Source organism: Anomaloglossus baeobatrachus, chromosome 1 (genome assembly GCF_048569485.1).
Source record: "Anomaloglossus baeobatrachus isolate aAnoBae1 chromosome 1, aAnoBae1.hap1, whole genome shotgun sequence".
In the NCBI taxonomy this organism is placed as follows: domain Eukaryota; kingdom Metazoa; phylum Chordata; class Amphibia; order Anura; family Aromobatidae; genus Anomaloglossus; species Anomaloglossus baeobatrachus.
The window spans coordinates 414,040,840-414,058,461 of record NC_134353.1 but is presented as its reverse complement, the minus strand read 5'-3'; the positions used below and the strand labels follow the sequence as shown (position 1 = coordinate 414,058,461).

Below are 17,622 nucleotides of genomic sequence, written 5' to 3'. Positions count from 1 at the left end.
TCGCGCATCGGATGCCACAAGCTAATGTGACTCCAGCCTTAGTGAGCACTTTGTGGAGATAAATAAACTACCTCACAGGTGTGGCATATCAAGAGATGTTGAATAGATTATTGCACACGTGTGCCTTAGGCTGGCCACAATAAAAGTACTGTAAAATGTGCAGCTTAACAGAATTGGGAGGGGGGGGGGGGGGTGAAGTAAAAAAAAAAAAAAAAAAGTCAGTATCTGGCGAGACCAAAAATTGCAGCATGTAGTGCAACATCTGGAATGTTTGTTCACTCCCCTGTAATGGCAGGGTTGCTGGATATTTGCAGTATCTTGAGTACACTGTTATATACTCCGATCGAGAGCATTCTAAACATGCTCAATGGGTGACAGGTCCGGTGAGTATGCTGGCCGTGCAAGGACTGGGATGTTTTCAGCTTCCAGGAGTTGTGTATAGATGCTTGCAACATGGGGCCGTGTATTATCATGCTGCAACATGAGGTCATGGGTGAATACTATAACAATGGGCCTCAGGGTCTCGTCATGGTATTTCTGTGCATTCAAAATGCCATCAATAAAATGCAGCTGTGTTCATTGTCTGTACATTCTGCTCCTGCATGGGGAAACCAGTGTAAATTACACCCTGATAACTTCTAATCCTTCCAAGAAGAAAAAAAAACAAAAAACTCCACGACTAAGGCTATGTTCTCACAGTGCTTTTTGGGTGCATTTTTTAGCTGCAGATTTGCCTTGGTTTTATGCAAATCCCTGCTAGTAAAAAGCTGCTTTTTACAGTCCCAGGAAAGTCTGAGATTTCTGAAATCTCATATACACACACACCACACACTTTTCCTGACTGATTTGTCAAATCCCGGTATTTTTGTTGCAGATTTCAAACAATGAACATGTCAATTCTTAGCAGTGTTTTTCATTGATACAACCCATTTTGTAGAAAATTGCGGCAAATCCGCACCAAATCCACAGCAAAAATGCCACTAAAAAACATACCAACATACCAAAAACACAGATGACTCAAAGGAGATTTCCTGCCCCACAAGATCAAGTTTTGGTTACACACAAAAAAAAAAAAAAAAAAAAAAGCACCAAAAAAGCCCTGTGTGAACATAGCCCAAGTGCTTACATTGGTTGCCAACCATGCAGAAAAAGCTGTAAAATAGGGCACATTTTAGTCCTGTTTATATATATATATAGCGTTCGTGATTTTTTTTAAAGTTGAACATAGAGATTGACTGTAAACATTTTCTATTTCACAGTGAAACCAGCAAATGTCTTCATATCAGAACTATCATTATCTATACTAAATTTGCCTGTATGAAATTTTTGATAAGCTGTCCAGAAAAAAAAAAAAAAAGTCAAGTTGAAAACCCTGCAACTAACCTGGCCTGTTAAGGCCAAAATAGGTCTGAGATTCAGACGTTAGTTGCCTCGAACTTAGGGCTGTGGAGTCTGTAAGCCAAACCTTCGACTCAGACTCCTTAATTTCCCTTGCACCGACTCCTACATATATTGCTTATAGTTAAGTGAAAAATGTATTGTAGTACATGAACATGTGTATGTGAACATCAGACATTTAATAATTTTTATGATACAATAATCAAGATTTGGATAGAACATAAAATATATGTATTGGAATACAACTTTAGAAGACAAACTGTAATAAATTGTAAATATGTAATACACTATGTAATATACAGTAGATTACATATATATCTTGTGTGTATCTATTACATATTGTATTACATATTTACAATTAGTTTTGTGTTCTAAAGTTGTATCCAATAAATATTTTGTTCTCTCCAAGTATCTTGATTATTGTATCATAAAAATGACTAAATGTCTGATGTTCACATTGTACTACAAAAAATTTCTCACTTAAATATAAGCATTATACTAAATATTATTTAGTATGTTTTTGTTGAAAACTGTTGTTTGCCACTTACATAGTGTATTACATAGTGTTATATATAACACTATATAAAACAAGATGTAAGTGGCAAAAAAACAGTTTTCAACAAAAACATACTAAATAACATTTGTGCAGTCTATGAATTTGTTGTAAGAAATAGAATTGCCTCCATCAGATCCTCCTTCATAAATGACCTCAAATCTGACCTAATCATTTTAAGGCTAGAGAACAACCTCTCTACACTAACTTGGGTTGGAGGCAAAGCCATAACCACATGGGCAACATCTCTAACAATTTCCGGGTATAAAGGAATTGCCTCATGCACAGTCAGTTTTGATGAACGGTTGAATTTTTCTATTTCTTTGAGAACAAGTGAAAAAGGTTACTGAAATCTGGTCAATCTGCTGTTATAGGAGACGGAATGAAATCTTTTTCCTTGCGACAACGCTTTGCCTGCTCCATGTCATCCCAATACTTGTCAAAGTTAAACTCCTCATCTGATAAGGATGAAGATATGGCAGCAGTAGCACTGTCAGGCCCCAAGTCCTTTTGCGCCTGGCAGTCTTGTAGCCGCTCATCCTAACTGCTACCTCACTCAAAGCTTCTTTTCCTTTAGTAAGCTGTTGATCATCAAGCAGTATACGATGACTTGGGTCCACATAAACAGCTGCCAGAAGAATGTTATTTTCCAATAGCTGTGTCTCTCTCCGTTTCATTGAAGCAGAAATGCCATCTGTGATTAAACCTAGTCTTTGGGACAGGCAAAATAGCATGTTCTTCCACTCCCTTATGAAAATGCCAGGAGTTAAATCCTCAGGTGTAATTTTTTAGAATGGGGAAAAGGGGTGATTAAGCAATTCCTTCAATTCAGCCACCTGTGTCCATTGACCTTCATTTAATGTTACTTGAGGGTTCACCATATCTATAAAAAACGATTTTAGTTCAAGGAATCGCTCAGTCATTAAATAAGTGCTGCCTCACCGAGTGGCTTGATCAACAATTGCCCTTTCCCAGCACGTCTCTTCAAGATGGAATCAATTTTAGGGGTTCTGGCGGCAATAATCAACTTCCTCACTTTTCCAATTAGATTTCCAGCATGTCCGCCCAGTTTCACACATCCTGCTTTTCGCCGGTTTGGCGGATGCGGCGCACGCCAGTACAGTACGATACGATACATTGGCAGCGCTGCAACTTCCAGGTCACATAACAGCATGTGACCGGCATTTGTCGCGCTGCCACTGTACTGTATACACTGTACTGGAGTGCGCCGCATCCGCCAAAAAGCCGGATGTGTGAAGCCGGGTCCCTCTTGCAGACTCTTTCTTATTGCCAGCTGCAGCATGTGCACAACACAGCGCATGTGATGAATATGAAAGTGTTTTGAAGCAGCTTCAACAAGATCATCTAATCCTAAAGTATCATTTTGCTGTTCTGTTGTAATATCTGTTTGTTCCTCAGTTACATGAGCAGCGCTGTGGCTCCATCTCACACATACTGAATCCTAAATTTTCTTCTAGCTGTTGTTCATTACTCTCATTCATCAGTGTAATTGCACTTACGTTTGAAGCATTGTCCGATACAATAGCGAGGACCTGTTTTGTTTTGGGGTTTTTTTGAGTTTGTAATCTTGCAGAACTTTTTCCCTTAAGGCCTGGAGAAACTGGCTGGTGTGATGAGCTTTACTATCTTTTACTGCCAGTGACTTGGTAACAATTTCTTTCTAGTCACAAACATATCGAACATTGATAGCAAAATAATTCAGTGAAATGCAGTGACTTTGGGCATCCCAGCAAAGGCAATGGGTGAAAAGATAGGACATTCAGACACATCGTTTTGTGAGGATCCTCAGAAAGAATGAGCAGTCAGTTTGTGTGGCCTTTTTCTAATCTGCTTTTGCTATTGAAAGCATTATTTATGACCTCAAAAACCTTTCAGGTGATGCAGTTTTTTTAAAAAGCTGATCTGCTTTTGCAGCTGACAAACGTATCCGCAAAAACGCTGTGTGTGAATGTAGCCTTAGATCAGGAATAGAACAGCCATTTATAGGACATTTCATAAGTTTCCCAAATTCCTATGAAAAAATATTCAGCACATTCTGCATTGCACTACTGTTCCCAATTTATTATATATTTTAGGAGTCGGAGTCAGTGCATTTTATACCGACTCCACCAAAATGAACACAGACTCAGACTCTACGACGCCACAGCCCTGCTCGAACTAACACTACGACAAAATGAGGCGCTTTAGTTCTGGCAGAGGAAGCATGGTATGCCAGGGGGGAGCCAGAATTCCTTTGACTGTCATACCCATGACAGACTGCAGGTGGCAGCAGCCTATCCCATGGTTACTGTGTCCCCTGATGAAGCGACCAAGAAAAATAATTTTGTAAAAAAAAAAGTCAACCATGTGCACAGTCTAGTGGTTTAGTTGTTTGTAGCTTATAAATAAGAATTTTATGACACCTGGAGTTTAACTTTACTACATTAGAACTGATAAAAATACAGGGTCCTGCCAATGAGCCATCCAGACCAATACTCAGATTCCACTGCAACCTGGATGGCTAAAGGCAAGATGTAGGACTGCAAGTGAGGCATCATGCATGGGTCCTTTAATGAGTGCAGGGCCTGTGTGTGTGTGTGTATAGTGACTGGACATCAGTAAATGTACCGTGGTAAGGAGCAGAGATCCGGTGACAGATCACATTGGAGAAACACTCTAGGGAAAAGAGCAATTCAGCTGTGATTATACATTCAATGACTTACTACTGAAAGACTCTGGGTACTGCTTTCCCAACTTCCCCTTCAGCATCCTGCAGAAAGAACGTTCAGATGGGAAAAGTGTCAGACAAAGGTGGCAGTTACCAGTTACTCAATATGTTTACAGGAAGTACAATTTTACCAGTCTGTCCTACACTGATTATTAAGGCACAACCGTCATTTTACTTTTTATTTCAGAAATCGATAGTACACATGAAAATAAGTAACTTGATAATAAATCTTATCAAAGAAATCTGCTTCTTTCTCTGCCAAAATTGATCAGTCATCAAAATTCTCAATTCTGAGGTAAAATCTGTAGAGTGAGGGCGCGCAGAGACGGGGGCGCGCAGAGACGGGGCGGGAGCGTGCAGAGACGGGGGCGCGCAGAGACAGGACGGGGGCGCACAGAGACGGGGGCGGGGGCAAAACTCCGCCCTTTCCTCAATCTTCTATCCACATAGGAGGTGGCAGTTGTTACTGCTGAGATTCTATCTAGTACAATGGAACCTTGCATAGAGCAGAATTCATTCTGGGAATGTGCTCTTAATCCAAAAAGTGCTCATATATCAAACAAAATTTCCCATAAGAAATTGAAATGTACAACCCGAAAATAAGGGTAGAACTAAACCAAATGTGGAGTAGGAATACAGGAAACTACAGTACAAGCACAACAATAATGTACTGTATTTAAAAGTTAACAGGACACAAATGCGAGCAAATTATTGATGTCACCCTGGGAGATGAAAATACAATGTGGCAAATATAAAGAAAGTCCCCTAGAGAAAAAAAAAAAAATGGTACTGTATATACAGCACATGCTAGAGACTTGCTATATAGTATACCGTACTTACTTTGGTATGCTGTGTGTACAGAAAGTTAAAGGGAATCTGTCACCAGGTTTTTGCTACCTCATACGAGAGCAGTATAATGTAGAGACAGAGACCCCGATTCCAGCGTTGTGTCACTTACTGAGCTGTTTGCTGTCATTTTGATAAAATTAATGTTTTCTCTGCTGCTGATCTAGCAGTTATACAGAGCTCATAAATATGCTGGACTACCTGGCAGCAGGCCTCCAATGATAATATCACTGATTAATCAGCAGTAGATTATCAAAACTACACTAGGCAGCCCAGTAAGTGACAACGCTGGAATCAGGATGTCTGTCTCTACATTATGTTGCTCTCAGATTAGGTGGCAAAAACCTGAACCTGGTGACAGATTCCCTTTAAGGAAGTGACCTAAAGTTGGTTTAGTCAGAGCATGTCGAAAGGCCGAAACTGAAAGAGTTAAAAGTGGTCAATATTTCTATTATAAACTCACATTGCGAAATCTTGTTTGGTTACAAAATGCTCGCAGACTAGGTGACTCGTAATCCAAGGTTCCACTGTAATGGGAAAGTCCTCACTGAATACAGATTATACGTCAGAACTCTGATAATGAATGATCCTAATATCACAATATTACAAAGTTGTTTATTTTCATGTGTACTATTGATTTTTGGAATAAAAATTAAAACCACGGTCACACTTTAAAGACATTAACATAGCAGCATTTTAGGACATTTGAATTGTAAAGTGCTGGGGAATATGTTGGTGACGTGCTATATAATAAAATTTATTATTATTATTATTATGTTAGCAAGTAGAGTGACACATCATCCTATTACAGTAACCAGAGAGGCCATCCTAGATAAGAATGCCAGAACATTGCATCTTTATTATTGGCCACGATTAATATTGGGGACACAAACAGCTAGCACCTTATTCTCCTAAATATCATGTCCAGGTCCTTCTTCATCTCCACCAGCGTTCTTGTGTGATGCAAGAAGCGATCGCTCATCTGTTGGAGTCGTGCATTGGATAGACTGTTAAAATTTGATAACATTTCATTGGTCTTCTCAAAACGATCAAGCCTAAAAACAAAAACACACAATTAGGATCCCACTTTGGAAAGTGTTCCTCCCAACATGAAAAAAGTTTATAGGACCCCAATTTTGCTCTGGTTAGTTACATCCTTACACATACCTTTATAGACACGTGATGACAATGTGCATATCTGTGCAGTGACTTCGTATAGAAGTCAACCAGAAACTTACAACCTTCTCCTAGTATCAGGATTTGCATTTATTTTGTCACTCGTCATAACACTCAGAATCGGTCAAAAAAAAATATGCTACGTGCAAAGCCAGTTATTCCTTCAAGATGACATCCACAGCAGCAGAACTCTATGGACCCCATTATAAAAGTCAGTAGTGTCTGTAGGGCACTGCCATGGTGTTATTGGGTAGGTCCAGCACAGCATTGTGCCTTCCATTATAGGAAAACCATAGGGTTAACATAAGAAGATCCAAAACATGCTGACCGTGGATTTTGTGAATCCAGCTGCTTTCAGTAGCTTCATTCCTGCACCACTTTCCCCCTGTCCATCTCCTCTTCTATATGCAAGCAGTGGGGCAACTCATCAGCCTTCTTTGACATAACTTGAGGAGAATTACCTATCTATATGCATTATATTTACATGTAAACATGTTCATGGCACAATGCTGCATTTTTAAGATTTTTAATTTTTCTTAAGGTTTTTGGCTTTGTTGCATAATAAATATTTAGATTGCTTAAAGGGGATATCCGGTTTATTTTACTTATTTTTTGTTGTTTCACTATTGGGCTACATGGGGGCAGGTAAGTAGATAGTGACTACCTACCTGTGCTGCTGTCAGCCCCTCTCCCCCGGCTCAGAGCAGTCATGTGACCGCTTCTGCTGTGATTTTGCTGCTTCCTGTGAGGATACGTCAACAGGGGCTGAACCTTGTTGACGTTGTTGACGAGCATTACAGCCGACGTCATGCTGCCGCCGCCCAGGTACAGTGCAATGAGCCCCTGCCCTTCTCATCCTTCCCCCACCCCCTCCCCACATTCCGTACTCTCCCCGCTCCCTGTGCCCTGTATATGCCCAGGTCCTGGACAAACAGGGTTGCCCTCGCTGTCTAGGTCACAGTCAGCGCTGGTGGCCAGCGCTCATTGAGATGTATGGGGCCCGGGCAATTGTGTCCCTCCTCAGGCCCCCCCCCCCCCGTGCGCTGTGTCTCTCCTCACACGGTGATGAATGCAGCCAGGAGCAGAGAGCAGGGACGTCACCTGACACCAGTGAACAACAACACTGAACTCTGCATCAACTAGCTGTAAGCAGGCTGCACTCATCACAGCACAGAGGAGAAGGGACAGCATGGGTGGGGGGGGGGGGGGCAGAAGAGAGTGCAGTGGGAGAGAAGACAGTGCAGAGGTGAGATACAAACCGGGGGGAGGCGGCAGAGAAGAGAGTGCAGGGGGAGAGAAGACAGTGCAGAGGTGAGATACAGACCGGGGGGAGGCGGCAGAGAAGAGGGTGCAGGGGGAGAGAAGACAGTGCAGAGGTGAGATACAGACCGGGGGGAGGCGGCAGAGAAGAGGGTGCAGGGGGAGAGAAGACAGTGCAGAGGTGAGATACAAACCGGGGGGAGGCGGCAGAGAAGAGGGTGCAGGGGGAGAGAAGACAGTGCAGAGGTGAGATACAGACCGGGGGGAGGCGGCAGAGAAGAGAGTGCAGGGGGAGAGAAGACAGTGCAGAGGTGAGATACAGACCGGGGGGAGGCGGCAGAGAAGAGGGTGCAGGGGGAGAGAAGACAGTGCAGAGGTGAGATACAGACCGGGGGGAGGCGGCAGAGAAGAGGGTGCAGGGGGAGAGAAGACAGTGCAGAGGTGAGATACAGACCGGGGGGAGGCGGCAGAGAAGAGAGTGCAGGGGGAGAGAAGACAGTGCAGAGGTGAGATACAGACCGGGGGGAGGCGGCAGAGAAGAGGGTGCAGGGGGAGAGACAGAGTCCATGAGGGGTGGATTATATATATTATATAACTAGGTGTGTGTGGGTAGGTGTATGCAAGTGAGTATATATGTATATATCCTATTGTTGAGGAAAGCCATTAGATCAAATACTTAATTAACCTCTGTATGCAGAGGATTGTGAGGAGTGTGTTCAATGAAATCGATTCTCTATACACAAGCCAGGTTTTCAGATACAAGTAAGATGGCCACCGATGACATCACAGACCCTACGATCAGCATGGATGCACCAGATAACGACAGACCCTCCCATCAGCATCACCATGGATCCATCTAATGACGTCATAGACCCGCCTACGATGATGCCCACCAATCAGCTCATGGACTAATACATTGTTCAACCCACTGACCAATGGACACATCCTAGTATGCTCACTGTAGAGCCGACCATGCCCCTTTCCTAGGTTATACAAAGGCAAGCTCTTGAATAAATCAGGCAGTTCTGAACCACCTCTGACCGAGGAAAGATGAATATCTGACTGTGTGTCTGATGTCATCTGTCAAGCATGCACTCGATCCACACCAATTAGGCCAGGAAGTAGGCAACAAGTGATCTCTGGTTAAGAGTTCACCCTAACACTATACTCACATTAGGGGCTATATAGAATTTTCATTACATAGTATTCATTTATCTGTCAAGGTGCTGGGGCAGAATACTGACAGGGAATGTGTGTGCAGAGGGCGGGTCTGGACTGTGAGGCCGGGCGGAGCCAGCTACGACTGAAGTTCAGCAGTCAAACATGTCATGTTTGGTTGAGCTGCAGGTAAAGAAAGCTGCTGCAGAGAATAAAGTGATAATTCAAGAGGAACAAAAGGTAGAAAACAAACAAACAAAAATTAACGTAGGGATGATTTATGACAATACAGCACGGATTAGCTTAAAAATTTTTTTGGAGTTTATGTCACACAACACCTTTAAATTCAGGAAACGCAACTAATTTTCGTATCCTCCTTTTGTTTAGAGTACAGGCCTACACCATCAAAAATTTTTATACTACTGGTGTTTTCATATGCGACATGCAACCTCTGCAAATTTAATATTAACTCCACCATGCAATCCGGCGTCTGTATAAAATCTACATAGATCATTTAAAGCACCCCCAAAAAAGTTTTTATACTCTTCATATCTTGCAATCATATTACATAGCACTGTCTACGTACAATTGCTCATTATGCCTTTCAACCCAGTAAATTCTCTTGGGTCTATGTAGAAACACTAAAGGGGGCTTTACACGGTAGCAATATCGCTAGCAATTTCTAGCGATAGCGACCGTGTAAGTACCCGCCCCCGTCGCGCATGCAATTGTTTGTGATCGCTGCCGTAGCGAACATTATCGCTACGGCAGCGTCACACATACTTACCTGGTCGGCGTCGTCGCTGTGACTGCCGAACAATCCCTCCTTCAAGGGGGAGGGACGTTCGGCATCACAGCGACGTCACCGCAACGTCACTAAGCGGCCGGCCAATCAAAGCAGAGGGGCGGAGATGAGCAGGACGTAACATCCGGCCCACCTCCTTCCTTCCGCATTGCGGCCGGCGGCAGGTAAGGAGACGTTCCTCGCTCATGCGGTGTTACACATAGCGATGTGTGCTGCCGCATGAGCGATGAACCACAACGTTAAACAACCCTTACCGATTTTTGGTTTTGGGACAACCTCTCCATGGTGAACGATTTTCACCATTTTTGAGGTCGCCTAAGGTCGCTGGTAAGTATTACACGCTGCGATATCGCTAATGACGCCGGATGTGCGTCACTAACAACTTGACCCCGGCGAGCAAACATTAACGATATCGTAGCGTGTAAAGCCCCCTTAAGTGTCTTGTCCCTCCATGAATCATTCCCATCTTCAATTCCTGATACAGCTGCTCCGCTCCTCCCCTTGCCAGGTACTTTGCAGTGGTTACTTATGCAGGAAAAAAGACTTTTCTATATAGTACGTAAAAGGATTCAGACAATTTATAATCTTGTGATCTCAGAGACCTAATGGAAAACAAAGGAATTAACTGGGGAAAAAGGCAAAATGAGCAATTTTAAGTACACATTGCTGTATAATATGATGATTGCAATATATAATAAAAGGATAAAAACTCTGATGGGACTGTTTCTTTAAAGGAGTGGTCTGAAGGCTGGAGAAATTTCAAACTAAATCCTTATCTAGTTATTGCGCCAATCAAAACTAATTTCTAATACATCAACATAAAAAATTCCCAACCCTTGCCTGACTACATTAACTTTAGAGCCCAATGCCGCCCACATAGTGACATCATTTGCAGCTGCGGCACTGATCTCTGCACGCCACCGGGTTCTTTGACAATGCACACTTAGGCTATGTGCGCACGTTGCGATCTGCACCGCAGCGTAATTGCATGCGTCCTGTGTCCCCAGCATAATCTATGAAGATTATGCAGGAGACGTGCGCACGTGGCGTATTAGAGCGCAGCGCTTCGGCTGCTGCTCGAAGCACGCGCTCTAAGAAGTGACATGTCACTTATTCCATGTGCTCTGCATGCATCCCCCGCTCTGTCTATGGGAGGGGCTGCACTCAGAGCGCATGGAATCGTTTTTTTTTTTGTTTTTTTCATTACGGACTCTTTCTGCAGTGATTTGAAGTGCACGTGTGCTGTTCAAATCGCTGCAGAAATTACTGCAGGGACAAACGCTACGTGCGCACATAGCCCTACAGTGTGCGCTGCTCTGACCAGCCAGACCACACCTTGAAACAAGAGTCACTGAGGGAGAAGGCAGGGACTGTGACCGCAGCATTTACCCCCTGATTACTCTTCTGCGTATCCCAACATACACAGGGATTCTCAAACGAAGCGTCATCAGACAGGAACTAGGGAAAAGAAAAATTAATAGTATTGTCAGGGAAGGGTACAGAATTTTTAATGCAGCCATATTAGACATTAGTTTAGATTGGGACAATAACTAGACAAGAACTTAGACTGAATTTCTAAAGCCTTCAGACCACCCCCTTAAGTTCATTCCAAATAGATTAGCACAAAAACAGATTCAAAGAAGAAGTAGGATAGGATCACACAACCTCTGCACCTCCTAATAGCTATGCCTGTGTCCTTTATGTTGAAAAGCTAATTCTAGAACAGATGCTGAGTGCAATCCTCCTGAAGATCTCTACATTTATAGCTAAAGCACAATCCTCATATTGGAAATTCAAAATGCCAAACCCTAGTTGTATAAAGACTGTTTGGAAGCTCGCAAGCCGATAATATTCTATGCAATTCCTGCTCATTTCCAGATGACTAGTCCAGTATAAAAACGTACATGTGCCTCTGAGCCAGTATGATGGCATTAACATCCTCCGAGTTCACCATATTCAGAATCCGGCTACAAAATACTCCTGAAGCGCTTGGTTCCATCATGTGGTCTTCAGCCTGCAAGACACTCAAATTAGAGGCAAAGCAATAGGAAAAAAAAAAAACCAAACAATCACACATCTGAGCACCATTGCACTTCTGGATCGCAAAAATCGGTTGGAATAGAAAGGAGATGCCATGTCAAGTTTGCAAAGCCCATGATGTGGCTAAACAGTGGAAACCCCCACAAGTGACCTCATTTTGGAAACTACACCCCTCTAGGAATTTTTCAAGAGGTGTGGCAAGCACCTTGAATCTGTAGGTGCTTAACAGAATTCTATAACCACCATAAAAATAAAAAGTTACTCTTTTTGTGTAAAAAAAAAAAAAAAAAAAAAAAAAAAAAAAAAAAAAAACACATTGCTTTGGACCCACAATTTTTTTTCCAAGGGTAACAGGAGAAAAGGGACTGTAAATTTCATTGTGCAACTTCTCTTGAGTACATCAATACCTTACATGTAAAAGTAAACTATTTTTCAGGCTCAGTACTCAGAAGGGAAAGAGCGCCATATTGTAATGCAGATTTTGCTGTTATGGTTTGAGGGTGCCATGTCACGGCATTGCACCTTTAAGTTAGGGACCCACTCAAGGTTCGCTGTGACGTGGCAGTGGGCTTCACAGTCTGATCACAATGTTAAACCAAGAATCTCATGCTCAGGTATTTAATTTTTCCCTAGCGGCATTAGATCAACTGATGATTTTTGGATGAGAGGTCCATGTCTTATTACAGCTAGGGAATGTCACTTTGGCAGAGCCACTGAGGTGCCAAAATAGCAGCCCTCCATAAGTGTCCCCATTTTACAAACTGCACCTCTCAATGAATTCATCTAGGTGTGCAGTGACCATATGGACACCACAGATATGTCACAAAGCTTTATACCATTGGGATGAAGAAAAAGGAATTACATTTTTACCTCAACAAATTTAGTTTTAACTCCTTATTTTAGATTTTCCCACTGGGAAATGGAACCACATTTTCGGCTGAGCATGTCAATACCCCATATGTGGTTGTACATTACTGCTCAGCTACACGGCGAGACTCGGGAGGGAAGGAGCGCTATTCAAATCTTGAAGCGCAGAGTTTCCTAGAATAGTTTGCGAACTCCATATACAGAGCCCCCTAAGTGCCAGAAGAGCTCAATCCCCCTTAAGTGACCCCATTTTGGAAATTACACCTAACTGAGCATTTATCTGCAGGTGTAGATTACACACCCCATAAATTAAGCGTGCTCTTCACACTACTGTAATGCCTAACATGTGGATGCTAAATGTGGTTTAGGTACATTATGGGAGAAGGAGGGGGCATCTGGATTTGGGAACACAGAATTTGACGACTGTTTTTTTGGGGGGAACCATTTCACTTTTCCAAAGCCTTCGTGTTACAAGTAGCTTGACAGATGTCATACTTTTTTTTTTTTCTTGTGCCATGAGTTGAAGCTTTTGTTGGGTACATTCTGGACCACATTTATCCTGTATTCAACACTGAGCACTTACATGGGGGTTTCCATCAAAATCTCCCAATAATACGAGGCAGCTGAGTTACTCTAGACTATCTGGCATCTGTTCAGCAGTGTACAAAACTGATCGACTGTGTTTTTATGAACACTTAAAAAGATGGACTCTGCTACAACATCAGTAAGTAATAGGCACCATTAACCCAACAACACTATGAAGATCAAGGAGATTTCCTAAGAAGTCCGAGACAAAGCTGTTGAGAAGTACAAGTCTGGGTTGGGTTCTAAAAAATATCCCAATCTCTGATGATTCGGCAGAGCACTATTAAATCCATTATTATCAAATGGAAAGAACATGGTACTACAACAAACCTGCCAAGAGAGGGTCGCCCACCAAAATTCTCAGCCTGGGCACGGAGGGCATTAATCAGAGGCAGCACAGAGACCAAAGGTCACCCTGAAGGAGCTGCAGAGTTCACAAGAACACTGGAGCATCTGTCCATAACACCACAAAAAGCCATACACTCCAAAGAGCTGACCTTCATAGAAGAGTGGCCAGATAAAAGATTTTACTTACAGCTCGTTTTGATTTGGCAAAAGAGATGTGGAAAGGAAAGTGCTGTCATACGAGACCAAAATGAAACTTTTTGGCCACCAAGGTAAACTCTGGCACCAACCAGCACATCACCCGAAGAACACCATCCCCACAGTGAAACATGGCGGTGGCAGCATCAAGCAGGGACAGGGAACATGGTCCAAGTGGAGGGAAAGATGAATGGTGCAAAACACAGGGATATTCGTGAGCAAAATCTGCTTGTCAATCAGTGCTTTGAGACTGAGAAGGAGCTTCACCTTCCAACAGGACAATAACCCAAAGCATACTACTAAAGCAACACTTGAGTTGTTTAGGTGGCGCTGCTACCATAAGACCTCTCTCCACACCTGAGGACACTGGGTGACAGGGCACATCTACCCCCAGTGGTGCCCCCTATAGGTAGTACATATGGAGCTGCTGCCATAAGAACTCTCTCCACATCTGAGGACACTGGGTGACAGGGCACATGTACCCCCAGGGATGCCCCCTATCAGTGGTACATGTGAAGCTGCTGCCCATCTGAGGACACTGGGTGACAGGGCACATGATGCCCCCCATCAGTGGTACATGTGAAGCTGCTGCCCATCTGAGGACACTGGGTGACAGGGCACATGAACCCCCAGGGATGCCCCCTATCAGTGGTACATGTGAAGCTCCTGCCCATCTGAGGACACTGGGTGACAGGGGGCATCCCTGGGGGTTCATGCGCCCTATCAGTGGTACATGTGAAGCTCCTGCCCATCTGAGGACACTGGGTGACAGGGAACATGTACCCCCAGGGATGCCCCCTATCAGTGGTACATGTGAAGCTGCTGCCCATCTGAGGACACTGGGTGACAGGGCACATGATGCCCCCCATCAGTGGTACATGTGAAGCTCCTGCCCATCTGAGGACACTGGGTGACAGGGCACATGTACCCCCAGGGATGCCCCCTATCAGTGGTACATGTGAAGCTGCTGCCCATCTGAGGACACTGGGTGACAGGGCACATGAACCCCCAGGGATGCCCCCTATCAGTCGTACATGTGAAGCTCCTGCCCATCTGAGGGCACTGGGTGACAGGGCACATGTACCCCCAGGGATGCCCCCTATCAGTGGTACATGTGAAGCTGCTGCCCATCTGAGGACACTGGGTGACAGGGCACATGATGCCCCCCATCAGTGGTACATGTGAAGCTCCTGCCCATCTGAGGACACTGGGTGACAGGGCACATGTACCACTGAGAGGGGGCATCCTTGGGGGTACATGTGCCCTATCAGTGGTACATGTGAAGCTACTGCCCATCTGAAAACACTGGGTGACAGGGGGCATCCCTGGGGGTACATGTGCCCTATCAGTGGTACATGTGAAGCTGCTGTCCATCTGAGGACACTGGGTTACAGGGCACATGTACCCCAGGGATGCCCCCCCATCAGTGGTACGTGTAAAGCTGCTGCCCATCTGAGGACACTGGGCGAAAGGGGGTATCCCTGGGGGTACATGTGCCCTATAAGTGGTACATGTGAAGCTCCTGTCCATCTGAGGACACTGGGCGACAGGGCACATGTACCACTGAGAGGGGGCATCCTTGGGGGTACATGTGCCCTATCAGTGGTACATGTGAAGCTGCTGTCCATCTGAGGACACTGGGCGACAGGGCACATGTACCACTGAGAGGGGGCATCCTTGGGGGTACATGTGCCCTATCAGTGGTACATGTGAAGCTACTGCCCATCTGAAAACACTGGGTGACAGGGGGCATCCCTGGGGGTACATGTGCCCTATCAGTGGTACATGTGAAGCTGCTGTCCATCTGAGGACACTGGGTTACAGGGCACATGTACCCCAGGGATGCCCCCCCCATCAGTGGTACGTGTAAAGCTGCTGCCCATCTGAGGACACTGGGCGAAAGGGGGTATCCCTGGGGGTACATGTGCCCTATAAGTGGTACATGTGAAGCTCCTGTCCATCTGAGGACACTGTGTGACAGGGCACATGTACCCCCAGGGATGCCCCCATCAGTGGTACATGTGAAGCTGCTGTCCATCTGAGGACACTGTGTGACAGGGCACATGTACCCCCAGGGATGCCCCCATCAGTGGTACATGTGAAGCTGCTGCCCATCTGAGGACACTGGGCGAAAGGGGGTATCCCTGGGGGTACATGTGCCCTATAAGTGGTACATGTGAAGCTCCTGTCCATCTGAGGACACTGTGTGACAGGGCACATGTACCCCCAGGGATGCCCCCATCAGTGGTACATGTGAAGCTGCTGCCCATCTGAGGACACTGGGTGACAGGGCACATGTACCACTGAGAGGGGACATCCCTGGGGGTACATGTGAAGCTGCTGCCCATCTGAGGACACTGGGTGACAGGGCACATGTACCCCCAGGGATGCCCCCTATCAGTGGTACGTGTGAAGCTGCTGCCCGTCTGAGGACACCGGCTCAGGCTCCAGGAGGGGCGGTCACAGTCGCCTCTCTGGTAGTTCCTGATAATGAGGGGCTATGCCGGGGCTTCTCATGGCAATGTATTTAAATGTGCGCTCTCGTCCCCGAACAGACACAAAACCGCACTGCACAGCGGCATCATGCACACCAGTCACCGAAAGCGGCTGCTTGCCCCGGGGCTCCGGCAGATCCTTGCTCATGTCTCAGCACCTCTCCGCGGACATGCAGCTTTCACCGGCAATCCGCCCCACTTCCTCTTCACTCCTGTAATGCTCGGTCTTATTGGTCACTTCCTGCTGGCAGCAGATTGGCTCCTGTTTCTGCTAGTCCCGCCCACTGCCCACTTTAACCCTTCCAGAGTGTGCTGTCACGTGGGTGTTGTGCTGCACACGTGTAGCAGGAGCTGACGGTGTAAACAAAGAATATCATTATCAGTTGTGATCATTTCCCTCCTGTAAATGACCAACAATCATGATAATGAAAGGCCAGCATGATAGGAAGGCGCTGGAGAGAGCACGGCTGTGCAGCTGACATTTCTTAGGGTCTGCCTCTAGGGGTTCGGCTCAGGCAGGACCGGCTCCAGGTTTTTGTGGACCCCGGGCGGAAGTGTCTCACTGGGCCCCATCTACATGCAGACACGCATATACACAGATACATACACATACATATATATACATATTTGAAGACACACAAAAATACTTATAAACAGACAAATCTATACAGTCATATACAGTGACATACATAGATACTCACCATACATGCATACAGACACATTCCCTCTTGTCTCCATCCAGCTCCTCTTCGGCATGTTGCTGTGCTGCACGATGGTCATCACTAACAGACATGGCCGCGCACTGTGCACACTGACACTGCTGTATATACATCACAGGAGGGGCTGGGCGCTACAATATATACATCACAGGAGGGGCAGGGGACATAGACATTACTGGAGGGCATAGATGTTACTCGAATAGCAAATAGCTCTGGGGGTATACACATTACTGGGGTGGGTTGCATAGTGCTCTGGGGGGCTGCACATACGGCTCCTGGGGGCAGCACAGATGGCTACGGGGGGGGGGCCCACACGCACAGCTCTGATCCATACATACACACTCACACAGCTCTGCTACACACACACACCCCTTGATAGCACTGTTGCACACATCTCTGCTGCATATGTACAGACACAAACACACACACAGCTCTGCTGCATATATATA

The 17,622-nt window shown here is 45.2% G+C and overlaps 1 protein-coding gene across 3 annotated transcripts in view; it reads right to left on the bottom strand.

Moving 5' to 3' along the window:
* The window catches only part of KXD1 (KxDL motif containing 1), a 29,076-nt gene extending 11,852 nt beyond the window's left edge, over positions 1-17,224 (bottom strand). Inside the window, exons 1-4 of one of the 3 annotated variants that reach the window (XM_075337855.1) lie at positions 17,156-17,224; positions 11,829-11,938; positions 6,428-6,580; positions 4,675-4,721 (exon numbers count right to left, since the gene is read on the bottom strand). In XM_075337855.1, the coding sequence (XP_075193970.1) occupies positions 4,675-4,721; positions 6,428-6,580; positions 11,829-11,938; positions 17,156-17,176 (331 nt within the window). In that variant the 5' untranslated portion in view covers positions 17,177-17,224. Of the gene's footprint in view, positions 1-4,674; positions 4,722-6,427; positions 6,581-11,828; positions 11,939-16,550; positions 16,669-17,155 lie in introns of those variants that run through there. The other 2 variants (XM_075337854.1, XM_075337856.1) reach the window with 2 other exon arrangements.
* Between the last annotated feature and the right edge of the window lie 398 nt (positions 17,225-17,622).